Source organism: Gopherus evgoodei, chromosome 4 (assembly GCF_007399415.2).
Source record: "Gopherus evgoodei ecotype Sinaloan lineage chromosome 4, rGopEvg1_v1.p, whole genome shotgun sequence".
NCBI lineage: Eukaryota > Metazoa > Chordata > Testudines > Testudinidae > Gopherus > Gopherus evgoodei.
In genome coordinates this window covers 73,250,845-73,267,203 of record NC_044325.1, presented here as the reverse complement: position 1 = coordinate 73,267,203, position 16,359 = coordinate 73,250,845, and the positions used below count along the sequence as shown (strand labels likewise).

At 42.0% G+C, this 16,359-nt stretch overlaps 1 protein-coding gene across 1 annotated transcript; it reads left to right on the top strand.

The window, feature by feature from the left end:
• The first annotated feature begins 384 nt into the window (after nt 1-384).
• On the top strand, nt 385-16,000 carry FAM71D (family with sequence similarity 71 member D). The gene is made up of 6 exons (XM_030562816.1): nt 385-468; nt 2,253-2,455; nt 4,942-5,212; nt 10,023-10,282; nt 12,500-12,546; nt 15,954-16,000. The coding sequence occupies exons 1-6, from the start codon at nt 385-387 to the stop codon at nt 15,998-16,000; spliced, it is 912 nt and encodes a 303-aa protein (XP_030418676.1).
• The last annotated feature ends 359 nt before the right edge of the window (nt 16,001-16,359 follow it).

The window sequence follows — 16,359 nt, the reverse complement described above, 5'->3', positions numbered from 1 at the left end:
TGTTACTTTGTAAAAATAGTTCCTTTTTTCTTGCCTATATGCCCGCCCCTGTGTCTGATCAGCTCCACAAGCTGATCCCCTCTCCATCGTCAAATCCTGTCCAGCTTCTGGAGTGCCTTTGAAAGGTCATACCTTGAAGGGATGTGCATATTTTTGTGGGTTTTTGCTCTCAAATAACCTGATGCAGCCTGTGATAGGAAATAGAACAGACACAGGTTTTTCTATCTTCTGCTATTTCCCCATCAGTTGATTATTTGTGTTTTTCTGGAACAGCCGCTCTTAACTTACTAATTTTTTCCTGTTTTTTGCGTAGATAACATTAGAAGCTACTTCTCTTTTAGGAGCTTCAGTGTGTGTGCAGCCTCCAGAAGCCAGATCTCCATTATGGGAGATCTTCAGAGAGTTCTTAGCAAAGGAGAATATGCCCCCTTCACATCTGCTCCCATGTTTGAGAGCAACTTTGTCCAGGTAAACATCAGTTAAATGAAATTGTTTGGCACTGATGGTTTGACATAACTTACATAGAGAATTTCCATTTTTATTCCCAAGTGTGGTTGCTGCCCACTCCTTTGTTCTTTTCCACTATTCTCATTCTCTGTCTCACGCCAACATGTGTATATTCCCCTTCTCATACACACTTAGCCTACTCTCCCCTCATATACACTGGGCCAGATACCCAGCTATGCTAGTGCTGCACGCAGCTCATCTGGAGGGGAGAGCAAAGGTGGCTTTTTGAGCCCTTTTCTCTCTTCCACACCCTTATTCTCGGAATAACTGGGTGCTGATTCAACCCCTTGTGCAACTTAGAGCAGCCTTAAGGTTGCACCCAATTGCAACAGCTCCTAAGTGATCATTCTAGCAAATCTTGGCCTGTGTCTCCGGTATCTCCTCATAAATATCTAACTGTCAACTCAAGAGCAACATGGCAAAAACAGACCTCCTAATCTCCCCCACCAAAAACCTTTCCCACTCCCTCCTTTCTCAATCACTGTGGCAAACACCACCATCCTACCTGTCACTCAGACCCATAACCTAAGTGTCACCTTCGACTCTGCCCTCTTTCTCTAGGTCCTTGCATCCAGGCTGTCAAAATCTTGCCAATTCTTTCTCCATAAGACCCCTAAGATACAGCCTTTCCTATCCATCAGCACTGCTGAAACTCCTACCCAGGCTCTCATTATCTCACATCTCAGTAACTGCAACAACCTTTTCTTTGGTCTCGACAAATGCAGTCGTGCTCTGCTCATATTCATTCAGAATGCTGTTGCAAAGACCTTTTTCCTAGCCCATCATTTTAAGCAAGTCATCCATCTCTTTGCATCCCTCCCCTTCCTTCCCTTTCCCACATCAAACATAAGCTGCTTGTCTTCACAATCTATCCCCACCCTATCTTGCACCACTTATTTGTATCAAGACATTGACTTCTGCCCTCAATCAGCCCATGATACCAGTTTCTATCACCCTCTGGTTATATTTTCAAACAAACAGCTTAATATTTTCTCCCATGTTGCCCACCCATCTTTGTGAGGTGCTCCCCATAAACATCGAAAAACCTACCTCATTATCCTCCATCAAAACTCTTCTTTGTTGTAATGCCTACAAAAAAATTGACAGCCGTCATGATGGCTGTTGGCATGCTGAAACCATTGCCTATCATGCTGACCAATATTGTGTCATATATTCCTTGTACTACCCTGCCGGTCCGTCTGTCTCTATTTGTTGTCTCTTGTCTTTATACTTAGATTGTAATTCATTAGGGCAGAGACCGTCTTTTTGTTTTGTTTGTACAGCACTTAGAACATTGAGGTGTTGCTGCATGACTGGAGCGCTTAGGTGCTACAGTAATACAAATCAACAAATAAACAATAATTATTAATAATAATAATGGATCACCAAAGCATTGCAGCACCCTTGCCATGCCCCTTTCACCATGGACCATGAGAAGTGGTAATGCAGAGATGGCTCTGTGCCACTCAAGGATACTAGGCACTCAGATACCACAATGATGGGCACAACATAAGAACTAATAGCTGATTATGCCACCTTTCCAACCCCTTCATTCTGACTCACTTCCTTCTCCTCCCTTTCCCTTTCTTCATACACATGCCCCTCTCAATCTTTTATGTTCCCTTATCTTCTCATCACCCGAGTTGTGAGAGTCCCAGGCAAGTGGTACCACAATAGGTCTGCGTAATGTATTATCAATGTAATGGCTCCAAGATATAATATAATGACTTTGTTTTTGTATGCAGGTTAATAGGAGAGGTGAAGCAATTTATGTTCATAATCGCCCCAACTGTGTGACGGTAGGCATCTGTGCATCCAGCCCCAGCCTATCACTGCCCAATGTGATGCTGCTAGCACACACAGTGCCTACATCTTCCCAGGAAGCTGTGTCAAAGCCCTGGAAGGCCTCAAAGCAGCCATCTTGCATGGAGCAGCTAGTACTCAGCAGGTAAGTTAGCAATAAGAAGGGGTGAAGGTCAGTTCACAGAGCACGCTTTCCACAAAGGCTTTTTGTAAGTCTTGGTCATATTTTGGACAAAGGTTTGTAACCAGGTGTCTCTCCACTAGTGTCCATTTAGTAATGCTGTCCTTTGGATGAAACATTAGCTAAAACATGCATCTTTTGGCCAATCTCCAGTGGCCATTCCAAGCCAAAGGCATTAAAAACACTTAAGTAAATCTGTAAGTTTATCAAAGAAATTGTCTCTCATCTTATACATAGATTGCTCTGTGGTTATACAGTGCCTAACACAATGGCCTCCTGGTCCATGTCTAGGCTCCTAGGTACTGCCAGAATACAAATAATAATTAATAATATTAAAAGCAGGACAGCCTGTAAGAAAATTGGTGGACTTGCTGGGTCACCAGGGAGCAATCAAGGGGAATAGGGCATATCAGAGAAGCTAATGTTGTTTGCATGAGTTTTTACCGTAAAGGATGCTGGGGAGACACCTACTCAAAATATACTTTTTTCAGGTAATAAAAATGAAGTGTCAATAGAGGAGGTGTTGGGACAAAATGATAAAGAGCAACAGGTCACCAGGAATGGATGGAATACATCCAAGAGTTGTGGTAAATTGGAAAGGGTTCAGAGAAGAGCCACAAGAATGATTAAAGGATTAGAAAACATGCCATATAGTGAAAGACTCTCAGAGCTCAATCTATTTATCTTAACAATCAGAAGATTAAGTGGTGATTTGATTGCTATGTATAAGTATCTACATGGGGAACAAATATTTAATCATGAGTTCTTCAATCAAGCAGAGATAGGTATAACACAGTCCAAGGATTGGAAGTTGAAGCTAGACAAATTGATATTGGAAATAAGGCACAAATTTTTATCAGTGGTAGTAGTTAACCATTGGAACAATTTCCATGGGTCATATGGATTCTCCTTCACTGGCAATTTTTAAATCAAGACTGGATGTTTTTCTAAAAGAAATGCTCTAGGAATTATTTTTTGAGAAGTTCTATGGCCTGTGTTATATAGGAGGTAAGACTAGATGATCACAATGATAGTTTCTGACTGCGGAATCTATAGGAATTAAGTGGTTGAGCTGATAAAATATACAATCTCTCATTAAAATCAGTAACCATACCAAAAGACCAGAGGGTAACAAATGTTGTTGCTATGTGTTCAATAAAGGCCCTATGGGTGGTAATTAAGGGATGCTGTAACTTTAGTACTAGGAAAACTGGTTGAAACAATAATGAAAAATAGAATTATTAAACACATGATCATGCTTCTCTAAACTGTTCAGATTTTTTGAGCATGTCAGAAGAATAGTGGATAAAGGATAACTGGTTGATAGAATGTATTTGGACTTCAGAAAGCCTCTACCAAATTTTCTCACAAGAAGCTAAATAGTTATGGAGCAGAAGGTGAATTATTATCTTGCTTTTGAAACAGGAAGAAATGCAAAAAACAACATAGGAATAAATTAATCAACTTTCAACATCACCAAAGGCTAATATTGGGGTGCTCTAAGTTTTCATACTCGGACGAGGGTTGTTTAATATATTTATTGATTATCTGTAAAAGAGTGAACAGTAAAGTGGCAAAATTTGCAGATGACACAAAATAATTTGGGTTAGTTAAAACCAGAGAACACTGTGAGAAACTCCAGAGGAACCTAATGAGAGGAGCTAAATGGGCAATCTGATGACAGATGAAAATCATTGTTGGAAGGAATAATTTGAACTACTCTCAAAAATTGCTAGATTATATATTAATTGTTAACCACTTCGAAAAATGATCTATACATCATTGTGACCAGCGCAATAAAATCTCTGTTCAATGTGAAGTAGCAATCAAGAACTCAAACAAAATGTTAGGACATATAAAGGATGGGATAGGATATAATAGTGAATACACAGACTACTGATTGATCATAGGAACATAGGAATTGTCATATCTGGAAATTAAAGTCTTAAGGGCACTTTTCAGAAAGAATAGAGGTTAATAGTAGTGTCCTAGTCAATATACTGTGCCCTTTCTAAAAAATCAGGCTTTAATGTCATAGGTGCTGTGAGCTATTGCAGAGCACCTCTCCCACAAAGGGCATAGTGGCATCTGAAAAGAGAGTCTCCGGGTACACTCACCATGCTTTTCCCAACTAGGGTGACCGGATGTCCTGATTTTATAGAGACAGTCCCGAATTTTGGGTCTTTTTCTTATATAGGTTCCTATTACCCCCCACCCCAGTCCCGATTTTTCACATTTGCTGTCTGGTCACCCTATTCCCAACAGACTTCTCCCCTGCAGTCGGGAAGTGCCCGCAGAGAAGACAGACACAATGCCTTCTTTGAGAAGAGTCTGCATGCATTTCCCTTCAGACTACTCCCCCTGCAGCCCATTTTCTGAATCACACACTGGATATAGTGCCTTCTGTAAGCAGAGACTCTAGCTGGTCTCACACCTGTGTTTTCTTATAGGTTCTTCCCCTTGAAGTTTGTGGAGATCACTGTTCACAATGCTGAGAAGCGTCGCCTCAAGCTGAAGCTGGCAAGTGGCCGCTCCTTCTACCTGGAGCTCTGTGCCCCACCAGGCAAGCAGTGCCTCCTCTTCCGTCAATGGTTGCGGCTCATTTCTCTCTTGAAACTTCCCCAAGACCAGTACAACAATACTCAAGTCAATGTAGTGTTTGAGAATTTTAATGGGCAGCAAGCTGAGAGAATGCAAGGCACAAGGAACCAGTCAGACAGGGTGAGTCTTTGGCAGTGGTTCGTAAAAAAATTCACATGCTTGTTCCACCATTCCTTATTATTGCACAAGTCAAAGCTTGTGCAATAGACAAGAATTCAAAGGAGTTACAATTATGTTTATAAGGAGTTTATATAAAAATAACTGGCCTGTCATAAGCTCCCTACAGAATCTGAGGGTGGTGGCAGCCAGGTGGCACCCAGTAGTGCAGCTCTGCTTGGTTATTTGAATGTCAAGAAGTGGGGTACCTGACACCATTCTCCTGGATTTCATTTTCCTGATATTTTGGGGAATGAGTTGCTGTAGCCTTTAGTGGCGCTTCCCTTCTGAATTTCCCCTGTGATGTGGGGGCAAAGGGCAGAGCAGAAGAGGCATAACATAGCTGAGTTCTTCACATGACACATGGTAGCTGATGGGTGAGGTGCATTAGACAGTTGGCATGTTGGGAGGGGGCTGGGTGTTCCAACTCTTGGTTGATGTATTAGTGGAGAGCTAGAAAGGTCAGAGGTCTCCACTTGCTACAACTGAGAGACAGAGAGGGAGCAGGAGTGGGAGGGACGGAGGGCTCTTGGTAGAGAAGCTGAAGACAATATATTCATACACTGGGCTTTCATCAGCAAAATTGGTGGAAACACTGCTCTTGGTCCACACTTAGCAAGGAGACCAGGATAGCTGCTGATCCTGAACAGACTTTTGAAAGGTGTTACCCAAAGCTCCATGCAAGCAGCAGAGACTTTCGGCATAGGCACCTCCACATCTCTCTTTTTTTGCCCCTCCCATGCAAGCCCTTACTTCAGCCTGGCAGGAGGGCCATGAGAAGATGAGAGAGACATGCACACAAGTGACTGGCTTTTGTCCAGCCTGTTCCACAACCTCCCTTGGAAGACTATGCCAAAGCTTAACTACAATTAGAAAGTTTTCCTAATATCTACCTAAATCTCCCTTGCTACAGATTAAGCCCATTACTTCTTATCCTATCTTCAGTGGATATGGAGGAAAATTTATCACAGTCCTCTTTATAACAGCCTTTAACATATTTGAAGACTGTTATCAGGTCTCCCCTCTTAGTCTCCTTTTCTCAGGACTAAACATGCCCAGTTTGTTTTACTTTTCCTCAGAGGTCAGGTTTTCTCCTTTCACTCAGTCTAGTATCCTTAAGGAAATGCAGTAAGGCTTTTTTTGCATTAATCTATTTCCCGGACATTCTCACTAGTCCCTTTAGGGAAAAATCTTTAATTCCAAGCCAACTCAATTTTTCATAAAAAAACTTTCTTTCCATAGGATATTGCCCGCAGTGACATAGGACATGATCAACAGTTTCTTAAGTTTTGCACACATTACACAGCCCATCTTTATGTCTTTTTAATAAGTTTAACTTTTCATTTAAGGCATAATGCCCTGCTAACACTCTAAAAATGGCTACTTCACTTTTTCTGTCATGTCAATGGAATGTAGTATTATCTTTGATTTTTGGTCCTACATCATAGAACTTCATCCTTTTGTTTCCTTGGGCTATAGTTCTTGCCCTTCCTTTGCAGGCTCCTTCGTGACCACGCTTCTAAATTCTTGTGTACTTAAGGACATCTTAATATCCACCTCCTCATTTTTTAGAGGATGTTTTGCTGCTTTGTCAGCCAACTAATTTCCAGGTATTCCGATATGCACTGGAATCCATGCTACTGTTACACAGATATCTATTTGAGTTATTTCTATAGATAAGAATGTTATTTCACTTCTTGTGTCATTTCTGCTTTCCAAAGTCCCTGTTCTGATTGTCATTATGTCTGACAACGAATCATATAAAATTACAGCTTCAGCTGGTCAGAAATCTCTTATCTAGATTAGTGCCAACATTATCCCCACTAGTTCAGCCATCAGAAATTCCAGAGCCTTTTTGGGTTTTGGATTCTAATACTAGGAGCACAAAAGGCTGTTCCTACTCTACCTTTGCTGTCATCTTTAGATCTATCTCTATAGACTTGGCAAAGCTGGCCCTATTTTTCATTCATTCTTTCATTCATAAACATCATTGGTCATAATGTGTGGTTTTTGTCCTTCATTTGTTGTTGTTTTTTTCATACAATTCCAAATCCACATACGGAAGAGTAAGTGATCAGCTATAAGCTGATTTTCCCTGACTAAAAATGTTTTGTTCTCTCAATTTCTCTTTTTTACATATCTCCTTTACCCATTTTTAATCCTGATATTATGAGGAAGTCTGTGGCAATCAGTATCATTTTGTCTACTAAACTCCCAGCAATCCCATAAATCTGTTGTGTACTACCATTTTCATGATTCCCTCTTACCTTTGCCCAAAAAGTTAGCTCTAATAGTTTTATCTCTACTTTTATAAGTGCTTCTCCAGTCAGACCCCTTTTGCTACAAACTTCCTCTCTTTATACTAACCAGCCTGCTCCTGCTGCCCATCTGGGCTTCATGATCCATTAGGCTTGGCTCTCCCTCAAGGTGCAGCCAGATAACTTAACTGGCCTCTCAGGCCCACATTAACCCATTTGGAATCTATGTGGGTACACACATTATCACAGTGTCTTACGCTTTTTGATTGTATCTACACATGCCTGTGCTATTCTTGTAGTCCTTAGCAATTTGTCCATGTTCCCTCTTTTTATAGAAATCCTTTTGGATTTCTATGTCATTAAAGAGCTCCTGATAGAGCCATATTGGCCTCTTACTATTCTTCCTATACTTCCTTTGCATTGGGATAGTTTGCAATTGCAGTTGTGACTTTTATATCATCTCCTTGAGAAGTAGCCAGACCCCTTAAACCTTTAGCCATCGGACAAATGCCTGCTATCTACTCCCAGATAAGAGCAAAGCCAGAGGAAAACCCAGGGTAATGATTGTTGGATATAGATGGGATGAAGAAAGGAAAAAGAAAACTTGCAATGTAGGTCACTAAACAGTGCTCAAAGGTTAATTTTGGTCAGCACTGACTTCCATTATCCCATGGAGAATGAACTTCTCACTCATGCCCTGAAGAGGTTTCAGAGGTATCAAATGTACGACCCATGGGCCGGATCTGGTCTGTGGATTTCCCGTGAATCTTCAGGCTTGTCTTCATGACCCCAAAGTCAGTCCACACTTTGGGGGGGTGATTTATACAGTGTTCCAGGGTGCTGCACTCTAATTCACCATGTAGACTCTAGTGTGCATTAATGCAGTCCTCTTTCAAACAGGACTACATTAATGTGCACTAAGAAACATTTAGGGCACTAAGGAACATTTAGGGCACACCAGAAGGATCCACACAGGGGAGTTAGAGCAACTGGTGCTTTCTACAATTCACACCCCCATAGTCCAGACTCTGGCGCAGCCACCCAGCAAGCCTCGTGCACAAGTGTAGAACCACTTGGTTGCATTTAAGAGGTGCTGGAGAGGTATGAGTCTGGTAGTTGCTGGTACTTGTCCAGGTGAGGGAAAATGGCACTGAGGAGCACTTACTCACCAGCTGGAGAGTAGATATGCCAATCTGACAAGTCAAAGAAAAGGAAACTTCCAGGTGAAGCTAAAAGCAATTATCGACATGAGTTATCTTTATCTATTTCTATTTTAATAACTTTTTCAGAGTGTGACCCTGTCAAGTGGCAGGGTATTGGACCAGGTCTTCCACATTGGTCAATAGTCAGTGGCAAAGGGTGGGGAAGTATCAAGGGGGTAGCCGTGTTAGTCTGTATCCACAAAAACAATGAGGATTCCAGTGGCACCTTAAAGACTAAGAGATTTATTTGAGCGTAAGCTTTCGTGGGTAAAAAACTCACTTCTCCAGATGCATGGAGTGAAAATTACAGATGCAGGCAAAAATATACTGACACATGAAGAGAAGGGAGTTACCTTACAATTGGAGAACCAGTGCTGACAGGGCCAATTCAATCAGGGTGGATGTGGTCCACTCCCCATAATTGATGGAGAAGTATCAATATCAAGAGAGGAAAAATTGCTTTTGTAGTGAGCCAGCCACTCCCAGTCTCTATTCAAGCCCAAATTAATGGTGTTAAATTTGCAAATGAATTGTAGCTCTGCAGTTTCTCTTTGAAGTCTGTTTTTGAAGTTTTTTTGTTGAAGTATGGCTACTTTTAAACCTGTTATAGAATATTCAGATTGAAGTGTTCTCCTACTGGCTTTTGTATGTTACCACTCCTGATGTCTGATTTATGTCCATTTATTCTTTTACATAGAAACTGTCCAGTTTGGCCAATGTACATGGCAAAGGGGCATTGCTGGCACATGATGGCATATATCACAGGTGAATGAGCCCCTGATGATGTGGCTCATGTGGTTGGGTCCTCTTATGGTGTCGCTAGAGTAGATATGGGGACAGAGTAGCCAACAGGGTTTGTTACAGGGATTGGTTCCTGGGTTAATGTTTCTGTGGTGTGGTGTGTAGTTGCTGGTGAGTATTTGCTTCAGGATGGGAGGCTGTCTGTAAGCGAGGTCTGGTCTGCCTCCCATGGTTTGTGAGAGTGAGGGATCGTTTTCCAGGATAGGTTGTAGATGATTGATGATGTGCTGGAGAGGTTTTAACTGGGGCTGTACCTGATGGCCAGGGTGGGGAAGCTTTCACTGCCATGGTCCCTGATGTATTGGTCCCATGGGTAAGTAGTCCCATTTCTCGGGACTGGCAGTCTGACACTCATAACCAACACAAAATTCAATATAAATAAGAATTGATAAATATGATATTATTTTCTGATCTCCACTCAAAGGCCCAGTGGTGCTGATCAGCTACACCCTGACCTTTTACTTTGTGCCCATTCCTGTCTTATCTGTTGGATGTCTTCCTTATTCCCTACAGAGAGACACCCAGCTAGAGACTCTGAATTCTATTGATATCTCAGAATCAGAGAAGGAGGAAGTTGCTAAGCGAGCATCCTCCAAGCGAGTCACCATCTCTGACATAGTGGGTCCTACTGAAGAGTGTGGCAGCAGCAAGAGAGGACTGGCAGTTGCCTCACGCAGCTCCATAATAAAAGAGACCAAAAGAGATCCCAAACAACAAAGAAAACATCATCTGAAGGTAAAGAAGAGCAAGAGCACAGAGAGGAAGAAATCCAGGTATGTGTGGCTGGGGATATATTGATGCTAAGACAGAGGGTCTCCACAGATGAACTTTAGAGAATGAGAAGTGGCATGTTCCTGTCATTAGGGAGGTTATTCTTTCAGCAACACTTTAGAATTACTGTGATATTTCTGCTGCTGTATTAGGTTGAGCTGCTTAGGAATATAGAGAGGGATTTTCAAAAGCATCTAGACTTGGACTCCTCAGTCATACAGGCACTTTTGGAAATCCCATCCATAAATCCATAATTAGGACCTAAATGAAACTGACCTGATTGTTAAAGATGTTGAGCACCCACTGCTTACCCTGACTGCAGAAAAAGCTGCAAATGCTCAGAATATCAGAAAATCAGGCCACTTCAATTTAGGTGCCTAACTTTAGAGACCCATGTTTGAAATTTTTTACCATACTATTTGCCATACTAGATCAAGCCAGGGGTCCAGTTGGTCCAGTATCTTGTGTTCTGAACTACATACTGGCCTATGGAGTTCAGGATCCTGCCTCCTTCTGTGCTGGAGCAGACTACTGGTCTAACTAATTTCCCGCCTCTAGCAGTGCCCACTGACTTATGGTTCAGAGCAAGACAACCCTCCACGCATCCATATTGCGCCTAATTGTGCCATATGCCAAGAAGTTGATTGGAGAAATTCCATCTTCTTCCCATCCCCTGCCTTTACCCTGCAGGTGGCTTTACATCCAGAAGTGTGAAATCTGATTACCTTTATCTTTACCTAAGTGTTGACAGTTACAAATGTTGGGAGAGGTTTACAAAGGCACACAAATAATAATTAGCTACCCAGCTCCCACTGACATTACATTGTGCCCTTGAAATTTCCCCCATTATTAACTATACAATTACCCAAAAACAGATACAATGCACATAAAGAATAGAGGAGATCTGGGTGCTGTAGCAGACTCTGTTTTTAGAGAATAAAGCACTATCTAACTATACATGGAAAGCCATGAACATGCATCATATCTTCAGAACATTCAGAACGTATCACCTGGGGCAGGAGTAGAGGGATTTGTGCACATCACTCTATCTGAATGTATATGTTCAAATGAGCATGCTGCAAACCTCACATTTAGTCTGGTTCTCTGAAATGAATTGGGTCTTTGTCCAATTTCTAGAAGCGAGGTGTTCAGATCATAAAACAACCCCCATGATTAGCTCCCAAGAGTGTAGTTTCATTGCAGAGACCAAGGATTTATAAAGTTAGGGAGATTAACTTTCCCTCTTACCCCAAGAGATGATCCCTCTAGGTCAGGAATTAGATGAAATGTCACAGCAATGAAGGAGAAGACTGCATTGCCACTGTTCATGCTGCACCTGTGGATGAACAGAAGACTTCAGTTTCTGAGGATGTCAGTCTGGCACTTTTCAGTAACACTACATTCAGACACACAAACACACACTTTAATAATCAAATATTTTAATAATATTATTGTAATGGACAGTTTTTAATTTTATATACAATGGTTTGCAGCTCATTGGCACATTTATATAACATATTCATTAGTAAGGCAGGGGTAGCGTCCCACTGGCATTTCTGCCAATTGGACTTAGCCCACTCCTTATTCTTTAGGATGTGATTAGAAGCAAAACAGTAGCTTTGTAAATGTGCCATTGTGTGGTCTGGTGTCAATAATATGAGGGATTGTACCTTCCCAGTACACGAGGGAATCATACAAGATGCACCATCCTAGGTAGGTGTAGCCCGCTTCCTCTCTCTGCTTGGCCAGCTCTGTGATCTGGTGTAAAAGCCCCATTACCCTCTTTGGGGCTATTGCACCCATGTGATATAGGAAAGGAGCAGATTATTTCCACTCCTGAATGCATGGAGGCAAGGGGAAGAGAAGTGAAAACTTACTGTGACATTCACATAGGCACCCATGCAAGGACCAAGGACAATCTGGTCCTATATATGGAGTGAGAAGGAGATTTTTATGTAGTTGCTTTTCAGGCCATAGCCATATATTAACAGGATTAAATAGTTCAGATGCATATTACATAAGTGCAGTTCATAGCATCTAAATTTCCTTTATATTCTATCACACCTACATTTCAAGGGCAGCACTGTTACACAGAGTTAGCAGGATAGGTTCCAACTGCTGGCAGAGAGAGTTTAAAATAACAGTACGTATTATGTAATCCTCTTGTGACTATTTGTGACAGAACTGAGCAAGATTTTATCTTAACTTTGTGTTTCCAGGGAAAATGTAGCAGAGTGTAAAACAGAAAACAATTTGCAGGCTTCAGGTATGAATTAAATGTTTTAATATTTATTGCCCCCTCCATCCCCACCAACTGTGTTCCTATACTATTTCCTACAATGAGTGTGCACAGAAAAAGCTGAACCTTGAGTAATGGGGAGTCACTACAGCCAGGATTTCTACACCATGGCCTATGGTGATTTCTGCTGGGACAAGCTAGGACTGGAACACCTAAGAGTTCCCCGTAGTCAGGATGCTTAGATCATGCCATACAGTGTCTAGTGCAGAGTGAAGATGAGTATCTAGTCACTGGGAACTTCCTGACACCCTGTACTTCCACATCCTTCCCAGCAATGCCTCCTTCTGGAAGAATCTGGCACCTGGACAATAAGCTGTCTCGTAGCCTTTACTCCTGTAAAACTCCCTGCGTTAATATTTTCTCCTATATTTTCAGTGGATAAGTGGTGCTGTCTTTGCCTGCCAAATGGTAGCAAGACACTAAGAGCAGATTTAATACATTCTTGAATTCCCCCAACCCATGGCTGAATTTGCGGTGTGCGCATCCTGCATATACCTCTGCCTCAATATAATGCTGTCCTGGGGAACCAAAAAATCGTACTGTGTTATAGATGAAACTGCATTATATCGAACTTGCTTTGATCCACCAGAGTGCGCAGCCCTGGAGCACTGCTTTACCACGTTATATCTGAATTCCTGTTTTATGGGGTTGCGTTATATTGGGGTAGAGGTGTATTAGTAAAGTAGAGATTTGAACCAGAGTTTTTGTGATCCTCCCCCATGAACTTTCTCCTTCAGCCAAGCCACAGAAACTGGAATGAGTGTAAGTCACTCTTGGAATATTTTATGCTGTTACTCTGTCCACCTCTTCCTACCTGGATTTTTGGTTATGGGCCATTCCTTTTCCTACTTGCCGTGTGGTGATCTTGCAATGGCTCACCTGGCATGGATGGCTCTGGGGATCCTACTGTGTTTTATTATGCACCCACATTTAATTTTTTTAAAATTATAATAATCTCATAACATTGCCTGCCTGCACAAATCTTTTTTTCATTCACTCATTTAATGTGTTCGTTCCTGTCCATTCATCTGGCTGTCTAAGAGTCATGTACAGTAAGGTTATGTACAGTATGTGAATCTTTGTGACTGTCTCATCTATGATTCTCTTTCCTCCATCTCCCACAATAGCCATTCAAACCCACTTGGGGCAAGGACTATGGACAGATGTGAAACAGCACATATTCAGCACACTATTTCAATCCTTCCACCATATATACATATACAATATTTACATTTCTCCAGCATTAACATTTATGTGAAAAGTATTAAATTAAAAGGGGTCTGGGATTACCCTGTCTTAGAAATTGATTAATTTCAGTGCAATTCTCCACATTTTAGAAGATTTGAAGACAATCACGCATAAATTGTGCAGAAAATGTTAGCTTTGACACAAATTGTGCAGCAAATAGAATTCAATCCTGGAATATTGGGTCTACAGTAAACTATATCCTGATAAGATACCATATCTAAGGCTAAGATTTTGTCATGGATATTTTTAGTAAAAGTCACAGACAGCTCACGGGCAATAAAGAAAAATTAATGGAAGCCCATGACCTGTCTCTGAATGTTACTAAAAATATCCATGATAAAATGGGAAGGGACTGGGCAACTGAACCCATGAAGCCTCAGAGCTCCAGGGTCCCCCTTCCCTTCCCAGCAGAGGGGAGCTGCAGGAATCCCCCTGCCCCATGCAGTGGGGAGGAGCTGTGGGGTTCCCCCTGCCACCACCACAGTGGGGAGCTGCAGGGCTCTCCCATATCACCATGGTGGTGGGGAGCTGCGGGGTCCCCCTGCCCTGCGGCAGTGGCCGGGGAGCTGTGGTGGTCCCCCTGCCCCATGGCGACTATGGGGAGCTGCCAGGGTCCCTCTGCCCCACAGTGATGGCTGGGTAACTGCGGGGGTCCTCCCTGCCAACACAGCTGGCGGGGCACTGCGGGAATCCCTCTGTCCCCGGCAGCATCTGGGAGCTGTGGGGTACCCGCCCAGCCCATGGCAGCTGTCAGCTTGGAGGCCCACTGCCTCAAGCAGCAGGGGTACCTCACAGCTCCCTGCCACTATTGGAGGGAGCGGGACACTGCAGCTCCCAGCCACCCAGGCAGAAGTCACGGATTCCGTGACCTCCAGGACAAAATCATAGCCTTAACCATACCTAACAAACATGTACCAAAGCCACCAGAACCAAAATACCTTTGCATCTCTCTCTCTCTCTCTCTCTCTCTCACACACACACACACACACACACACACACACACACACACACACACACACACACACACACACACACACACACACAAAACCATTAAAGCCTTCAGAAAAACAGTATCAATGTTGCACACACAAAAGCATTAATGTTGCAAAAAGCCATGAAAAACCAAAGCAGATTTTATTTTGAAACAACGGGTTCCCAGGTTCACCTGCCTCTTCACTACCAGATTTTCTGAGCATCCCTCCTCAACAGTCATGTCTCCATTTCCTGATATATAAAACCAAACATTTATATGTATTTTGTGTAGTTTTTTTTTGCATAAACTTTTTATAAACTATAAAGAATGACTGACTTTATCTTCCCTGGTTCTTCCCTTTCTCTTCTTTCACATTGTTTTTCCTCCTGTGTCTAATTGCTTCTTTTCCTCAGTAATTTACAGTTTTTCAGCTTTCTCTCTAATTAACATTTCCTTTCCCCCTTTCCCTCTCTAAATCTTTTATCCTTCCATATTCTTTCTCTTCCCTTCCATATTCTTTGAATCCCCCTTCATGTTTCCTCCTCCAAACGTTTTTTTCCTTCTCTGTGTTGCCCCCTCTGCCATTTTCCCTTCTTCTTTTCTTCCTTGCTTGCTCCGCTCTCATTTCATTTGTTCTGTGATTCTTCCATCTCTCCTTCCTAAGGCCACTCTCAGAGGAAGTGTCTCCTCATCCTGAGTCAGCTGTGGTCTGCAAACTGTGCACATTTCTCAATTATTGTTCAGTTTTTAGCAGGAACAGAAATGATCTTCAAACCCTGCCTAACAACTGAAAAATGTGACAGCACCCTGCAGGTGGTGTCAACTGGTGTCAGGTATGCACAGACTTTTTACATCTCTCAGCTGTTCCACGGAGAATGAACCTCACTTACTTCTGGTGTGAAGTTAACAGCTGAGAAGTGGCTTGTGGGAGAAAGTGAGGGGTAATAGGTGTAGGAACACCCTACTATGGAACACAAAGCAGTGATTCTAGTAAACTCAATGCTGAGACCTCTTAAGAGGTGGTGACGAAAAGAGAAATGTCATAGCCCTGAATTGTGTGTGTATCTTTATGTGTGTTCTCTCTTTCTCTCTCTCTTTTGATTCCCTGCTTTCCCTGCTTTATTTTCCCGGTGCTCATGCTGTTTCTTTACAGGAAATCAAAAGAGTGGCAGTAAATCCGGAGTAATCTGTTGCAAGTAGTCAAAAAGGCTTATCAACAAGAGACAATTGAAAAAAAAAAAGCAAAGCAGTCTGAAGATGAGATACAATTGGAGCAGGAAAGAGAGAGAAGAAAAATTACCCTAGAAACATCAGAACTGGCTCTTACTTTTTAATATTATGAACTTAAACATTGTTGAAACACTAACACTATCTCTTCATTTTTCTAATCCAATATGAACAACCAAAGACATATTAGTTTTGGTCCCTGACAGTGGGCTCTAGATTCCCAGTGAGATATATGAGACCATTTTTTCTCATGATATATGAAATGGCCATTTTAAATACCTATGCTAAAATATATGTCACTTTTTTATGTGATGAAATGTGCTTCTTGTCAG

What these genes read in the sequence shown, in the direction of transcription:
- FAM71D (XM_030562816.1), top strand. Translation starts at nt 385, where the DNA reads ATGGGAGATCTTCAGAGAGTTCTTAGCAAAGGAGAATATGCCCCCTTC. An exon ending in GAGCAGCTAGTACTCAGCAG is followed by an intron (nt 2,456 to 4,941) that starts GTAAGTTAGCAA and finishes GTTTTCTTATAG; the next exon opens with GTTCTTCCCCTTGAAGTTTG. An exon ending in ACAGAGAGGAAGAAATCCAG is followed by an intron (nt 10,283 to 12,499) that starts GTATGTGTGGCT and finishes TTGTGTTTCCAG; the next exon opens with GGAAAATGTAGCAGAGTGTA.